This window comes from Sorex fumeus, unplaced genomic scaffold (genome assembly GCF_029834395.1).
Source record: "Sorex fumeus unplaced genomic scaffold, SorFum_2.1 ptg000007l, whole genome shotgun sequence".
Taxonomy (NCBI): Eukaryota; Metazoa; Chordata; class Mammalia; order Eulipotyphla; family Soricidae; genus Sorex; species Sorex fumeus.
In genome coordinates this window covers 5470293-5486600 of record NW_026606064.1, presented here as the reverse complement: position 1 = coordinate 5486600, position 16308 = coordinate 5470293, and the positions used below count along the sequence as shown (strand labels likewise).

General features: G+C 33.9%; 1 protein-coding gene across 1 annotated transcript; it reads right to left on the bottom strand.

Moving 5' to 3' along the window:
• Positions 1–10774: 10774 nt before the first annotated feature.
• LOC130045530 (olfactory receptor 4P4-like) lies at positions 10775–11710 on the bottom strand. The gene has a single exon (XM_056138453.1). It carries the CDS (start codon positions 11708–11710, stop codon positions 10775–10777), a length of 936 nt encoding a protein of 311 aa, XP_055994428.1.
• Between the last annotated feature and the right edge of the window lie 4598 nt (positions 11711–16308).

Genomic DNA, 16308 nt, shown 5'->3' with positions numbered 1-16308 from the left:
GTCTTAGAAACAGTATAAGATAGACCTAGCACCACTAAAAGTGACTCTTGAGCACACTCAAGAGTTATCTGTGAGCACTGCCACTGAGTCCTGCCAAAATAATAATAATATCATTCTTTCCTTTAAAAATAATCAGTCAATTTGAAGTAATTGCAAGCAAGTAGAAATTTCTTTGCATTATTTTTTCAATTACTATGACTAAGTCATACAAAATTTTTCTTTCAAAATTTATCATAGAAAATATTCTACATTAACTTGGAAATAATCAGAAAAAATATGTGATTGGTTTTAATCTTCCCAGCAGTTCTGACTGAATTAAATTTTACTAATATAATTTTCTTGCTATTTTATGCAATATGATCAACAAGCATTACCCATGTTAAAGTAATTCAATGCTATTATACTGAAAAATAAAGAATGTTGAAAAAGATAAAGAATGATATGTTTTTTAAAATGATGAGTAATGATGTCAGTGTTCATATATATATACTTTATGATTTTAATACGATTTAAAAATAATGGGATCACTTTGAAATTTGTGCTAAGTAGTAAGGGAACTATGAGATCATAAAATTTTCCAACTGTATTTGTATATATGGCACTTCAGTTGCTAAAATTTTTATTTCAATATTATCTAAAATTTGGACCAGAGTTATAGTCCAGAGGGAGGGCTTTTGTCTTGCACATGCCCTATCCAGGTACGATCTCTGGCACCCATATGATCCCTGGAGTCTTAGTAGAAGTGCTCAATGAGCACTGAGCCTTAAGTATTGCAGGGTGTGGCTCAAAAACAAACCTAAACAACAGAAAGAGTAAAATAAATGTCTTAAGGGAATCATTACACACTGTAGAGAAACTATCTCTGTTCAATGGGTTTTTTAATTTAGCTCTTTATTTACCTTAGTCTGAGTCTCAAATGACAGCCAAATCTCAGCCCAGAGTTTCTATTTAAAAAAAAAAAAACAAATGAATACTTCTGTTAAAATATTAATTGTAAGCTATTCATTACAGTGTCTTACAGATTTAATTTCTTATTTATAACCCCTAGAGGTTTTGATGGAAATAGTTAACAGTTATATAATTTAAACTTTATCTGTGGGGCTAAAAGGTAGTACAGAGTTAAAGGCTCTGGTCTTACTCATGGCTGACCCTGGTTCTATCCCCAGCAACACATATGATCTCCTGAACACTGAACATGGAAACAGGGGTAAATTCTGAGTATGTGGCTCCAAATCTAAAATTAAATAGAACACAAAAATCAAATGAACTAGCATACTTTTTGATTTTAAAGGGTAACAAAAGTTTAAGTCAATTAAACAGAAATATTTCATTTTGTTATTACATTGTTTTAGTATCACAACAAGACTCCCAATCCATTTATGAAACATAACAAAATAATTGTCAGCTCTAGGATGTTCTGCAGTAAACAGTAACTAGGAATGTTTGGACCCATTCAGAGAGGTAGTGATTACTGGTCTCTCTTTTGTTATTATATAGATAATAACAGTTCCCTTATAATGTATAACAAATGTTATTTTTCAAGATATGTAATTTTAGTAAAATACTTGATGACACAATTGCGGTATAGACTGTGAAATAGTTAGGTGAAAACCACTGGTATAATCCACCATGATTTTATTTTTATATAAAAGGATATATATAACTTATGTATAGAACATATGTAAAATGAAAATTTCCATATCCTGTTAGGAAACTACTTCTATCTCTGTGCTTCAGGTCTCTCTCAGCAGTGCTTTGGAGTCATGGGGTGCTAGGGATTAAATTCTAGTCTGAATTATGCAAGGAATGGAACAAATAATTTATCTGACCCTTAGGCCCAAACATATATTTTTGAAATAGAAGATCTCAGACAAACTAGGCTAAGTAACTTCTCATTACTGAAAAACATTACACTTAGATGTGGAAAATTGTCCTCCTAGCAAAAATCCAGATCAGGATAGTTCTGGGTAAAACTAGTTAAGTCTTTTTAGAATAACTATAGCAGGGCAGCAAAAAGTGTGTGCCCAGAAAAGAATGGAACAAAATAGTTCAGGGTCTCTAAGATACAGGAAAGGACATTAGGCAAGAACAGAAAAGAAACATCATCACATCTTTATTCTTTAAGGTTGGCTATTGATTATCTATGCAAAACATCCCAACCTCTGCATATACCCATTCATTTTTCATGTGTTTGCTAACTGTTCTTAATCTCTTTGTCAAACAGTGGCTCACATGATGAGAACCAGAGTTTGAGAGCACACTGTTTCTTTATAAATGGCTGGTTTGTCAGCCTTCCCATCTCTAATCAGATTTGAACTTCCTTGAGTGTTTGTTTGTCTCATTCTATGAGACTGTCTCCCACTGGACGGAATGTGCCAATCCATTTGGCTTTACCATAGTAAACTGCCACACTTAGGGAGAAAATTCTCCTGATATCCCTCTCTCTGAAAACTTATTTGAACCCTGTGAAAAGATCATGCAACATGATGTATTACCAGACACTTCGTTTTCAGATCATTTGCATATGTGAAAAATTAGAAGTATAAATATAAAACTATGTTTAAAATTCTCAGATTTAAAAAAAGCACTGGATTCAATATCTGAAAGTCTAACAAAAATATAAACTCCTCAAGGTTTTTGCTAGATAATCATTGCATTTATTCTCAATAGCACTAAGTACCCCTTCCTGTTTTAAAGCATGTAATATTATTTGTGTACTTAAAACAGAGGTAAAGGAAAATTAGTTTAAAATGAAACAGCATTCTTATATAAGTGAAATCTTGCATTCAACATGAAGTCTCAATTGAAAAATAAATTATATAGGAGCTGTTTCCAGAGCTTGTGGTTTTTGTAGGAAGACACAGAGAGATTTTTAAAAAAAAAACAGAATTGGGGGAGATTTATATAAACTAAGAAAGGTGACCTTTAGCTAATCATGTCATTTATATATGTCTCATCTTTATCCACACATTAAAGATATATCTACTTAAACTAAAAGTTAATGAGGAAAAGATGAGTCGATCTGAGATTTCCACTCTAACATATGTTGTCCAAACTAGTTATTATTCTTTCATGTTCTTCACAAATAACTTTTTAACAAATTCTTAAAAATTTGTCATACACATATCTACATCTACATCCAGTTGATAAGTAAAGAAGGAATGGATACAGTTATAGGAAAGACTTAACAAGTGTATTCAGGTGAACAGATTTTATTGGAAACCTGTTAGTTTGATGATAGACCAATGATCTTATAGCTTTCTAAATGCTAATCAATGAACTCATTACCTTTTACTGCAGAACTTTCTTTAACACTAATGAATAAAAGAATGCACATTTTGGGGCCGGAGTGATAGCACAGTGGGTAGGGCGTTTGCCTTGCATGCAGCCAACCCAAGTTTGATTCCCAGCATCACATATGGTCCCCTGAGCACTGCCAGGAGTAATTCCTGCATGCAAATCCAGGAGTAACCCCTGAGCATCACCAGGTGTGACCCAAAAAAGCAAAAAAAAAAAAAAAGAATGCACATTCTGGTTTATGCTGGGTGCATATAAAGGGTTTTATCCTTAATTAAATGTTTCCAACACATACACACACAGACACACAGACATACAGACACACAGACACACACAAACACACATACACATTTTTTTTTTCTCAAAAAGAGCATGCTGTAAACTTACCTTTAGCTGTTAGATGAATTTTCTCTATTAAGATGACTTGTGTTTTGAAGTAAAGGCAAGTCAATCATAGGGTAGATGTTTATGCATGATATGATTTATTCCAGATACTAAAAGGGTAGAATGCATTTAAGTTTGGGCCGAGTATGAATATTAGTTTAACTCTACTATAGTTAACTATAGTTGCTTAGATAAAATACAATGAAAAGTGAATTATGAGAAGTTACTTTACAGGAATCCACCTATACATTGTAAGAAATATTGTAATCTTTATAATGAAGTTATAATGAGTAAATATAGAATGCATTTTACCAGTCTAGAATATGGTCAGTGGGATACATCCCAGCTCAAAATCATCTGAATCACTTACCAACTGTGAGATCTTATCCACTATCAGTTTTGTCGGCTGCACCAGGCCATTCTCTATCCTAGACATTCACACACTCATTCTGCTAATTTGCTTCCAGTGTCAGTATGTCAAATAAAAATAGGATTCAAACACAGTCATCTAAGCATGTTCAAATTAGTCATCTTAAAATGTTTTGGAAATCTCAATCTGTCTTAAAACTACTCTAATTTAAAGAGAAAATAACTTCAATATTCTATCAAAGTTATAATTATTAAAAGATGTCTATGTATCTCCATCAATATCAGGAAGTGAGCTACAATTTTCTAAAGTATATCAGCATCTTTCTACTAACTCTGCATAAAGTATAATGAAAAAAGAATTTGTGGACCTCTCCTGAAAGGTAGCACAAACAAATTTTGCGTCCTAGAAGTCACCTTTTTATGTCTTTGTCTGAGACAATTTGGGTCCAAAAAACAGAATATAAATTTACATGATAATACAAACACTAATTTGGAGTTCCAGTAATTATATCCCTATTGGATTTCTAAAACCTAGGCCAACTGTTGTTAAACTATTGCCCTTGGTATTGTCCCTGGTTACTTTGCACTTCTATATGATGATGCCTAAAGCACTATTTCCTTGGAGCCTTAAAAGTTTAGTCAGTCAGAATTCAAAGAAATCTCAGCTGCATTTTTCTAATTTTCTGAATTTGAAACTAATGTAATTTTGAAGAGTATTGATTTAGTGCATAGTATTTTCAGTTTAGCATTCAGAAAATGTGAGATGAAATAGGATAAAGAGAACTAATAATAACATTCTGCATACCACATTCAAAACTCTTGGTGTGTAAAATAGATGGGTCAATAATATGAGTTACTGACTCGTGGTGCAAGGTGATTTGAGGCTATAGATGAACATTTCTAGGTCATTGGATCTGGCATTAGGAGACCAAGAAAGGAGCAGGAGCAAGCCAATAAATATCTTTTTTAATTTAGAAATTTGGCAGGTAAAAATTGAATAGAATATAGAAAATCAGTGAATGGAACTTAACGTATAGCAGAGTCTTTATTTGACCTACTATTTGGTTCTTTCTTGTCACTGACTATTCACAGGCTGTTTATATTCAACGTCATACACAGTAAAAGTTCAATTTCTCTCTCTATCATTTTCAAATCCATAGCAAGTTTTCTTAAGCACTGAATGGATTAGTAACTCAGGTTTTATAATATCAAAACATTGGAAGTCAAAAATTTTGTCTGATTATTGTATCTAATGAAATCATTAAGATATCATTGTTTATTACAGTTTTAGTGTACTTATCATAAAGCACGTTGGTGTAGGCATTTTTGGGTTAATGATTCAGAGAAAAATGCAGAAAGCACTCCTAGCCAACTAGCTAAAATAGGCAGTAAGCAACAAAATACAATGAGTTTGATTTGATTTGCTCTATGAAACCAGAGACAGAATGTATGATCTCAGAAACACAAGGCATGGGGACTACTGCAGAGCTGTAAGCTTGCCCAGACCTTTATAATACTACTCTGATATTCTTCAATATTTTCTCAAGTTTTTTTAATATACTTTGTGTGTCTGTATGTGTGTGTGTGTATGTGTATTGGCCCTTTATCTACAATGATTAAAAACTGTGTGGTGAATTGAGGTCTGCATACTTTATGTCTTTATTTCTCCTTACTCATTTTGTCTCAGCTCTGTGTCACCGTATCACTATCATTACATTGTTCATTGATTGACTGGAGCGGGCGCCAGTAACGTCTCCATTCGTTCCAGTCTTGAGATTTTAGCAGCCTCTCTTTACTTGTCTTTCCCAATGCTGCCATATTGGAGGTTCTTTTAGGGTCAGGTGAATAAGACTTGTTACTGTTACTGTTTTTGGCATATGGAATATGACACGGGTACCTTGCCAGGCTCTGCCATAAAATTTTGCCTCATATTTGACATACTTCATAAGGTAAAGGTAAAGGTAAAGGCCCTCCCGTTGATCATCAATTTGCTGGAGTGGGCCCAGTAACGTCTCCATTGGAGACTTTGTTGTTACTGTGTCTGGCATATCGAATACTCTCGGTAGCTTGCCGGGCTCTCCGAGAGGGGCGGAGGAATCGAACTCGGGTCAGCCATGTTGGCTGCGTGTAAGGCAAACGCCCTACCCGCTGTGCTATCGCTCCAGCCTGTATCATGTCTGTATCGTTCCAATTTTAGTATAGGTGCTTGCTTCGGCAGCACATATACTAAAATTGGAACGATACAGACATAGTTCATATTTTCATTTAATTGAAAAAGTTATGTTCATGTTTTCTACAATTATTTCATTGAATATTCTAAAAATAGATATTCATTTATACATAACTCATTTTGTTTTCCAGAGTTCACATGAATATACATACGCGTATATATAACAGACATGTACATAGAGTGACAAGACATCCAAAGATTATTCTGGTTGTCCTCACAAAGTTTAAAATTTATGTAAAATGCATTACTCTAGAAATATTAGTGTCAACAATTTCTTTGTATTCATAAAAGTTTCTGTCAAGGTTTGATAGTACAGTAACACATGTCACTGTTCCTGGTGACACAGTTCAAAGAACTCTGAAATATATGCTTGGGATTCTCAATGGATGCTGGATTCTAAATTTTGAATGTAAGTGCTGATTTTGTGTGAATTATAAAATGAATTTAGTAGATCTACTCTTTTAAAACTTACTTGACATTCTGGGGCTACAGTGATAGCACAGCGGGTAGGGCGTTTACCTTGCATGTGGTCAACCAGAGTTCGATTCCTCTGTCCCTCTTGGAGAACCTGACAAGCTACCGAGAGTATCCCACTCACACAGCAAAGCCTGGCAAGCTACCTGTGATGTATTCGATATGCCACAAAAAGTAACAACAAGTCTCACAATGGAGACATTACTGGTGCCCCTCGAGCAAATCGATGAAGAACAGGAGGACAGTGCTACAGTGCTACATGAAGGTTTAACTTAAGTATACTCACTAATACCAAAATTCTTCTATGCTCACTTCCCTGTGATTCTGTGAGTTATCCCATTGATTAAATGGGTTACACATATGCTCCTTCAACCAACACACATATGGATTTCATTGAACACATGAACGTGAAAAGTGTGAATATGGAGTTCCAAATGTATTTACTTTTAAAATATACATATATAGTGGAGAGAAGAATGACAGATAAGAAGTAACAGGTGAAAGGGTCAAAGTACATCAGTGGTGTTAATAAACGATGGAACTAAATATCAAAATAACAGACTCATCAACATTGAAATCATGCTACCCAAGCTTTAATAGCCAAACTTTAGAAGATGTCTGTTGAGGTGACAAACTGGGGAGGGGTAGGATATGAAGTCTGGGAACTCTGGTAGAGGGAAGCTGACCCTGGTGGAATATTTTATTGCCTAAAATCCAGCAATTGAGCATCTTTGTAAATTACAGTGCTTAACTAAAATAAAATTGGGGGAACAATTAAAAACTATAAAAGAAAAAATGGTCAATCATTGGAATCTACCACAAGTGTTTGTGCAGTCAAGGGTAGATAGGATAGAAAAGGTTAGAAAAGGGACCAGTATGCTATTATGAAAGAGCCTTCAATGTGGCACTGTTGGGAAGGACGAGTAAGGAGCAGCTGCTCAAATCTCAGGGCTGGGAGGTGACTGCTCAAGCAAATCAATGAATAATGGGATGACAGACAGTGATACAGTGATGCTAGTATGACTATTACAGTTGGACAAAAACTGAGTGTTGAAGGACGTTAAAGGGATATACACTATAACTGTTCAGTTTCTGTATTGAAAACCACAATGCCGAGAGAGAGAAAGAGAAAGAGGAAGAGAAAGAGGAAGAGAGAGAGAAATCTAAAAGGAAAATATATAAATTCTGGTTAAATAAATTGTGGGCCTTAGTTCATGGCACCTGATCCTGATGGATCCTCACAAGGTTCATCTAAGCTTTACTGTGATTTCTATGTTCATTTCAATTTCTGATGATACCTTATGAATATCCTATCGATGATAGCATATTTAACTTTTTGTAAATTGAATCGCCATGATATACAGTTACAGACCTTTCCTATTGAGTTTAAGTCATACAATGTTCCAACCCACTCATCCACGAGTGTACATTTTACACCACCAACACCCCCCTATATCCCTCCTGCCATGCCTCTTGCCAGGCTGCCTCCATGACAGGCACTTTTATAATAAAGTGGAGATAATAACAATGATTAAAAAATACATCGATGCTTGCATAAAATTATATATTATCAAAGATTTCATGTTATGGACATAAATGAAATATTTATTGTTTTAATCCCACATTTTAAGAAAGCAAATCGCACACAGCTCAGATGGCAATAGATAGATCTACATCTATATTATTAAAATTCTGTTTCTTAAATTCTTTAATGGGATCTTTGTTGGAGTGATAGTAAAGCAGATTGAGTGCTTGCCTTGAATGTCACCAACCCAGGTTTGATTTTCAGCATCCTGTATTGTCTCTGAGCACCACCAGGAGTAATCCCTGAGTACCACCAAAAATATGACCACCCAGCCAAAAAAAAATTTTTTAGGAGCAAGTAGTTAGTTAGCCTCAGATAACAGACATATCACTTTAGTATATGCATGTGGCAAGGGCGTTTGCCTTGCATGCAGCCAACATGGCTGACCCGAATCCTGTTGTAAATGAGTGAAATTCTATTTCTAAAATTTTATTCTGGTTTTCAAAAAAATCTCAGGTGTCTTTTCCTCATTAATATTACAAAAACTTTGTTAAATGTACCACAGTGTTCTTTACATTAAGAGACTTTATTTGAGGACTGTTTTTAACACACAGTAAAATTATATGGGATGTAAAACAATCCCCACCTACTCATTGATCTTCATGAAAACACAGAAAGAAAGAAAACAAATGCATCTATAGAGTTAAATATTAGTTAAAATCTAAAGTAATAGATGTTGATGTGTCTTCTAATAAAACCGCATTCTTGATATGAAGGTCCATACTTTTACAATTGATATTTTTGAATTTATAATGACAGTATCCAAAATTTTCCCCCAAACCAAAACAGTATCACTGTTCCACAAATTCCGTGTTCTCCATGTACTCAGCCCTAACATCTACTGATTTTGTTATTTTCATGTTTTGAATCTTTACAGAATATTCTGCTTGAAATAGTCCAGTAGGGTGACATTTCAGATTTGTATCTTTTACTTTACAGTATGCTATTATTTTTCTTAAGTTTATATCTCTTGCCTTTTATCACAGAATAGAATGCAATTGTTTTAATCTATAGAAAGTACTATTTTCTTAGCCAACTGAAGAATATGCTTATTTATTCCAATATTTGACAACTGTGAGGAAAGCTGTTACAAATTTTCTAAACATTGCAATAAATTTGTCTTTTCGTTGTCACTGTCCTCCCATTGTTCATTGTTTTGCTCGAGTGGGTACCAGTAACACCTCACAACAAATTGTGACACTTGTTACTATTTTTGGCATAATGAATACATGATGGGTAGCTTGCCAGGCTTTGCCATGCAAACGAGATATTATTCGTAGTTTGCTGGACTCTCTGGAGGGGCGGAGAAATCAAACCCGGGTCTGCCGCATGTAAGGCAGATACCCTACCTGCTGTGCTATTACTCTTTTTATTATTTTGGTTATTTAAGTTAGGGCTGGAGGGATAGCACAGTGGGTAAGGCATTTGCCTTGTACATAGCCGTCCCAGGTTCAATTCCTCTGTTTCTCTTGGACAGCCCAGCAAGCTACTGAGAGTATGCCACCCACATGGCAGAGCCTGGCAAGTTCCCCGTGGTGTATTTCATATGCCAAAACAGTAACAAAAAGTCTCACAGGAGACATTATTGGTGCCATCTCGAGAAAATCAATGAACAATGGGACAACAGTGCTACAGTACTTTATTTAAGTTAGTTTTTTACTTCTCCCCAGTAAATTGGGTAGAAAAGGGTTTTGCTAATATAACTAATAGCTACAATTTTACTTATCAGTTTTAGGTAAATATTGTGGGTTAACTCTAATATTTTATTATGTAGCTCCATAAGTTTGATGGAAGATGCTATTCAATTTTTTCACACAAATCAATTGGATTTATTTTTAAATTGGAATAAAATTCTGAATATCAAATTAAAATATTGGCTTCGATGTCTAATTATTATTAAATTTGAGAGAAATTATTATGATTATTACAAATCAAGATGGGAAATCCACAGAACTACTTCAAATTTATATATTTTGATTACACACACTGTTTCTTAACTCACACCCGATCTATGTGCATAGACATACCATCAGAAGTTATTGTACTGTTTTTGTTTTAGATAGTAACTTCTTTACAATCAAGAAATATATGTTTCTGTTTGCTCTGCCATTAAGTCTAGAATTTTAAAACAACTCTTAAAGTAGAGATCATTTACAAATAAGAGATCAATAGAGCTTTGCATTTATATTGTTATATTAATAAAATTAATTTTTGTACAAGAGTATACATAAATTTTATCATGCAGGTAAACATAGATATATAAACAATAATGCCACACAAAATTAATCTACTTCAAATTATTTTTGGTGAATTGGCAGTTTTTGTAGCTATTACCAGTATTAAACAACTGCAGTTATATAGAATTACATTTCCTGGCTATTTTACTCACAAATATTTTTATTCTTAAAAATTTAATATTCAATAAGCTCTTTAAATTAATTGAGTGGTTCTTTTGAAAGTAATGTTTGACACCAAACTTTTCTCATTGTGTTTTTCATCTCTCGATTTCTCAGAGAGTAAATTAAGGGATTGAACATAGCAGCAATTATAGTGTAAAAGAGTGTAAAAATCGCATCTCCTGGGAAAGTAGTCGGAGGTCTAAGGTAGATAAAAATGGCAGGAACAAACCACAAAAAGACCACAGCAATATGAGACCCACAGGTAGAGAGAGCTTTTTGTTTTCCCTCAGCTGACTGATTTCTTAAGGTGAATAAGATAACCCCATAAGAAATCAGTAAGGCAATAAAGACACCTAAGATCACCATACCCGAAAAAGCAACTATGAGTATACCACTGATGTAGTTATCAGTACAAGCAACTTTAAGCAAAGGGAAGACATCGCAAACATAGTGATCAATTTCATTAGAACCACAGAAGGGCAAATTGATTGCTATAGCGAAAAGAGGAATGGCATGAGCAGCCCCACCGAGCCAGGAAGCCAATACAAGGGCATTGCACCTGGTCCTGCTCATGATAATCATGTAGTGGAGGGGTTTGCAGATGGCAACATAGCGATCAAAAGCCATGGCAGTAAGAATGAAGATCTCAATACCTCCTAAGAAGTGTGAGGAAAAGACCTGTAACATGCAGATCTCATAGGAAATGGTCTTTCTTTCCACGAGCAAATCAGCAATTAATTTGGGTGTCATAGTCGATGTATAGCAGATGTCTACTGAGGATAAATGGACAAGAAAATAGTACATTGGTTGGTTTAAAAGCGGGCTGCATTTGACGGAGATAATGATCAGAAGGTTTCCTCCCAGCAAGGCAACATAGCAGAACAGGAAGAACACAAAGCAAAATATTTGCGTTTTGTGTCCATAAGAAAGTCCTAGAAGAATGAATTCTGAGATGTTTCTATGGCTTTCCATTTGAATTGACTTATATTATGTATACATGAGGTATATATCTGAAAAAAATAGAACATTTATTAGATATACCCTTAATAGTATGCACAATAATATGAAAAGCTTTCATTAAATACAATTGCTTAAATAGTGCTAATCAGCTTGACTTATTTAAGTTTTCTATTATGTTCTGTGAATGAATTTACACAGTGCTTGCAGAATAAATTAAAATTCAACTATATGCATAGTTAACTTAAAGTATAGTTAATTTAATTTACATATTAACTAATTCAATGCTACTTTAAATTAACTATAAATAATAGTTAATTATAGTTAATTTACTATAAGTATGACCATATCTCATTTAATTATATATAATAAACTATATATAAGAGTTAAGTAATGTTAAAAGAAGCTATAATTGAAAAAAGAAACTATAATTGTTTACTAAATAAAACTCAAAAGATTTTTAAAATTTAATTGCTAAAACATTTTATCTTTAAAATTATATTGTCAAATATAAAACACCAAATTTAAGAAAAATTTTTGTTTCTTATTTTTCAATTACTATGCCTTTTTTTTTTTGCTTTTTGGGTCACACCCGGCGATGCTCGGGGGTTACTCCTGGCTCATGCACTCAGGAATTGCTCCTGGCGTTGCTTGGGGGACCATATGGGATGCTGGGAATCGAACCTGTTTTGGCCATGTTGGTTGCGTGCAAGGCAAACGCCTTACTTGCTGTGCTATCCCTCCAGCCCCTATTATGCCCTTTAAATAAGGTAATTTTCCTTTTTGAAAATATCATTTATAAGTACTGATTATCTAGAATTATTTACTAAGAAATGCTAATTTGTTGTCTAGAACTGTAGTATAGCAGGGAGGGCATGACCAAACCCCCCAAAATTGCAAATTTTTGATGCAGCCCAACAGGAAGTAATTAATTAACTTTGTATAAACATAATTTTCATATTATTTTGCACTTCTGGATCAAACATCATCATTGCCCACACTAAATTAATTTAATTGCTATTATGTTGAAAAGAAAAGGTTGTTTGGCAACTCTATAGCAAATAGCTAAAGTTGTTAAAAGTGATTTGCAAAGTATATTCAATATTCATATTTACACTTCAAGACTGAACAAGTTAAAATAACAATACTATGAAATTTATGTTGAAATAGTTAGGGAACTGTGAGATCACAAAATTTCACAAGTGCTGTGTTCATATAACACATCATTTGTCAAAAATTTATGTTTTGCTACTATCCAAAGAATTAATCTGAACATAAATTACCGGAAAAAAGAACAATTTTGTAGTAATTAGTATGCATTGGTGTTAATTACTGCAATGAATAAAAACAAAATTCAGGCATTTGAGTGTTTTATCCCTAATATTTTATCATACATAAAATTATTATGTATAAATATCTAGATTGTCTAGGAAATAATCACTAAAAATGTAAATGCTTTGAAGCACAACAGCAGGATGCTTAAAGTAATATTTACCCATATGTGTAGGAAGAGAATTAGCATCCACATGTCATTTCACCCACCAATGAGAAATTATACCTGGCCATTGTGCTTGCAAAATCTACTGTCCTGTTTACCTCAATCCGATTTTGAAATGACAATTAAATGTGAAGCCAGAATTCCTATTGCTAAAACACAAAATGACTTTGTTAAAATATTATTTGTAAATAACGGACTGACAAGATCTGTATGAAGAACAGGGGCAGCAGAGAAAAAATTAAACCATCTAGCTACTATTAAATATACTGACCAACTTGTTGCTTAAACTAATTGCTTAATCACCTAATGTCTCAATTTCACTTCAACTTATTTAAGAATATAATATAATTTAGAAATTATATAGTTTAAAATAATATATATGTTTAAGAATAAAAATAGATAAATTATATGAAATTTCACCATTGAATAACTGTCACACTCTTCTGATGATCTTTCTATTTGAATGTCAGATTTAACTTCAAACACTGTCATACACAATACATTTCTGTCCGATGGAAAATTGAAAAGACAATAACATTAATATAATAGATTTATACTTGCAATAAGATAAATTCAATTTCAGCAATCTAGCAGTGAAAAATTTGTTAGTTTGGTGATAGATTACCTTAATGCAGTTCTAAATACTAATAACAGGACTGATTGGTTTTTACTGTAAAATTTTGTCAATTCATTTCTTTAATAGTTCTGAATAAAAATAATGCATGCTTTGGCTTAAGCTAAATACCCATAAACATAATATTTAGTAGTTAATTGATTGTTTCCATCACGTATTAAATTTTTTCATAATGTAGCTTGGTGCAGACTTACCATGACAAAGGAAACTGCTCTATTTTAGCATGGCCGTTGTCTATGAATACAGAAGGTTGTTGTTACTGGAGAAATTTATCATGAACTACTTTATTACAGATAGTAATAGTTGCAGAAATTAATAGTGAATTCTAAGTAGTACTCCTATATTTATTCTCAATAGTAATAATCTGACTAAGCAGCAATTGGAGACTAAGTTCACTGCAATCACAAAAATATTTTAGCCCTTAAGTTCTTAACTAGAGTTACTAACTATTCAATAAAATGAATTAAATTAAATTCCTTTGTTACCACTGGATTATATTTTGCAATAAATATTCCAATCATTGGAAAGAAATTAAAATGAATAACTGTAGAGTGCATAAAATCAGCATAGCACATGCTTATTGGGATCCTTTCAAGGTACAGATGAAGGTAACTCACCAACTATCAGCTGTTAGTGAGTGTCAGTTTGGTTAAACAGCAACAAAATGTACTCCACACTAGATACTCTTACTCAGACACTTACTCTGACAATTTGCCTGTGGTACCAAATATATGACAAAATAGAGGATTACAAAACAACAACCCAATACATTCAAATTTATTAACTGAAAATATTTAAAAAATATCAGCTGTTTGAAAAATTCTAAATTACAATAGAGGTTGACATCAATTATTTACAAAAACTATCAACAATTCTGTCTCATTTGCCAAGACATCAAAAATCAGATGGGCTGGACATGTAATGAGGTTTACAGACAACCGCTGGACTAGAGCCATTACTGATTGGATTCCACGAGACATCAAAAGATCACGTGGACGCCCACCTATAAGATGGTCAGACTTCTTCTTCAAGACCCTAAATGATCGGTTTGAGGCTCTACATGTTCCTAAAACGAACAGATACCATTGGGCTACGCTAGCACGCAACCGGGATGAATGGAGACGTTACTGGCACCTGCTCGAATAAATCGATGAATAACGGGGATTAAGTGATTAAGTGATAAGTGAAGTGATCAACAATTCAAGAATTATATTACTATCAATATTAAGAAAGCAGGATAACTTGTTTTAGTGCATGTTATTATCTAAATTCTGAGGCTAAAAATGATAAAAATATTTTAATGGCTATTGAAAAGTAACACAAATGTTTATATGCTAGTAATTATCTTTTTGTCTATATCCAATACAATTAGTCAGGAGAAAAGAAGAATATAAACCTACATGATGACATAAACATTTATAACTCTTTGAAAGTCCTTGGTGATTATATCCCCAAAGCACTATGAAGCAATCCGGTCCAAATGTTGAACAATAGTCTTATCCCTGACTATTTTTCACCTTTTCATTATCATGCCTCAAACACAATTTCTTTGGATTCCCCAAAAGATGAGTAAGAGTCACATTTCATAAAAGTATGTTGTGTTCATCCACTTTTGGATAACAGGAGTAACCTAATACAACTATTATTGTCTGAGGTTAGCAAGCAAAAAGTATGAGATGAGGAAGGTCAAAGGGAGCCAAATGAGAACATTAACAATCCTTGGTGAACCATTATCAAGATATGTTGTGCTCACAATAGATAAAACAACAAAATCAGTTACCTAAAATATATTATTGGTTCAAAGTGGTAGTCCCCAGGGATTATACTTCTGCAATGGAAGACAAGGACAAAGAAAGAAAACCTTTTCATCTATTTCATTATAAATAAGGCACTGGAGAATTTAAATTATATGGGATGTCAAAGGGACTGGAGCGATAGCACAGTGGTAGGGCGTTTGCCTTGTGCGCAGCCAGCCCAGCAGAGCCAGGTTCGATTCCTCTGCCCCTCTCGGAGAGCCTGGCAAGCTACTGAGAGTATTTTGCCCATAGCCAAAGCCTGGCAAGCTCCCCGTGACGTATTCAACATGACAAACACAGTAACAACAAGTCCCAAAATGAAGACGTTACTGGACCCACTCGAGCAAATTGATGAACAATGGGAGGATTGTGTGTGTGTGGGTGGGGGGGATGTCAGAGAAAGTAAACACTTTTAAATGCAGCACATATTTAATTTATTTAACTATGAATATTCATTAAATACTCACAGTTGCATAGATAGAACCTGTCTCCACACCCTTAAGTTCAATTAGTCTTTCTACCATAGACAAATCTACAGAAAGTTTCACTGTCACTGTCCTCCTGTTGTTCATCGATTTACTCGAGCAGGCCTAATAACATTGTGAGACTTGTTACTGTGTTTGGCATATGGAATACATCACGGGTAGCTTGCCAGGCTTTGCCATGCGGGCAGGATACTCTCTGT

Coding starts and splice junctions, on each gene's coding strand:
- LOC130045530 (XM_056138453.1), bottom strand. CDS start 11,710: ATGGAAAGCCATAGAAACATCTCAGAATTCATTCTTCTAGGACTTTCT.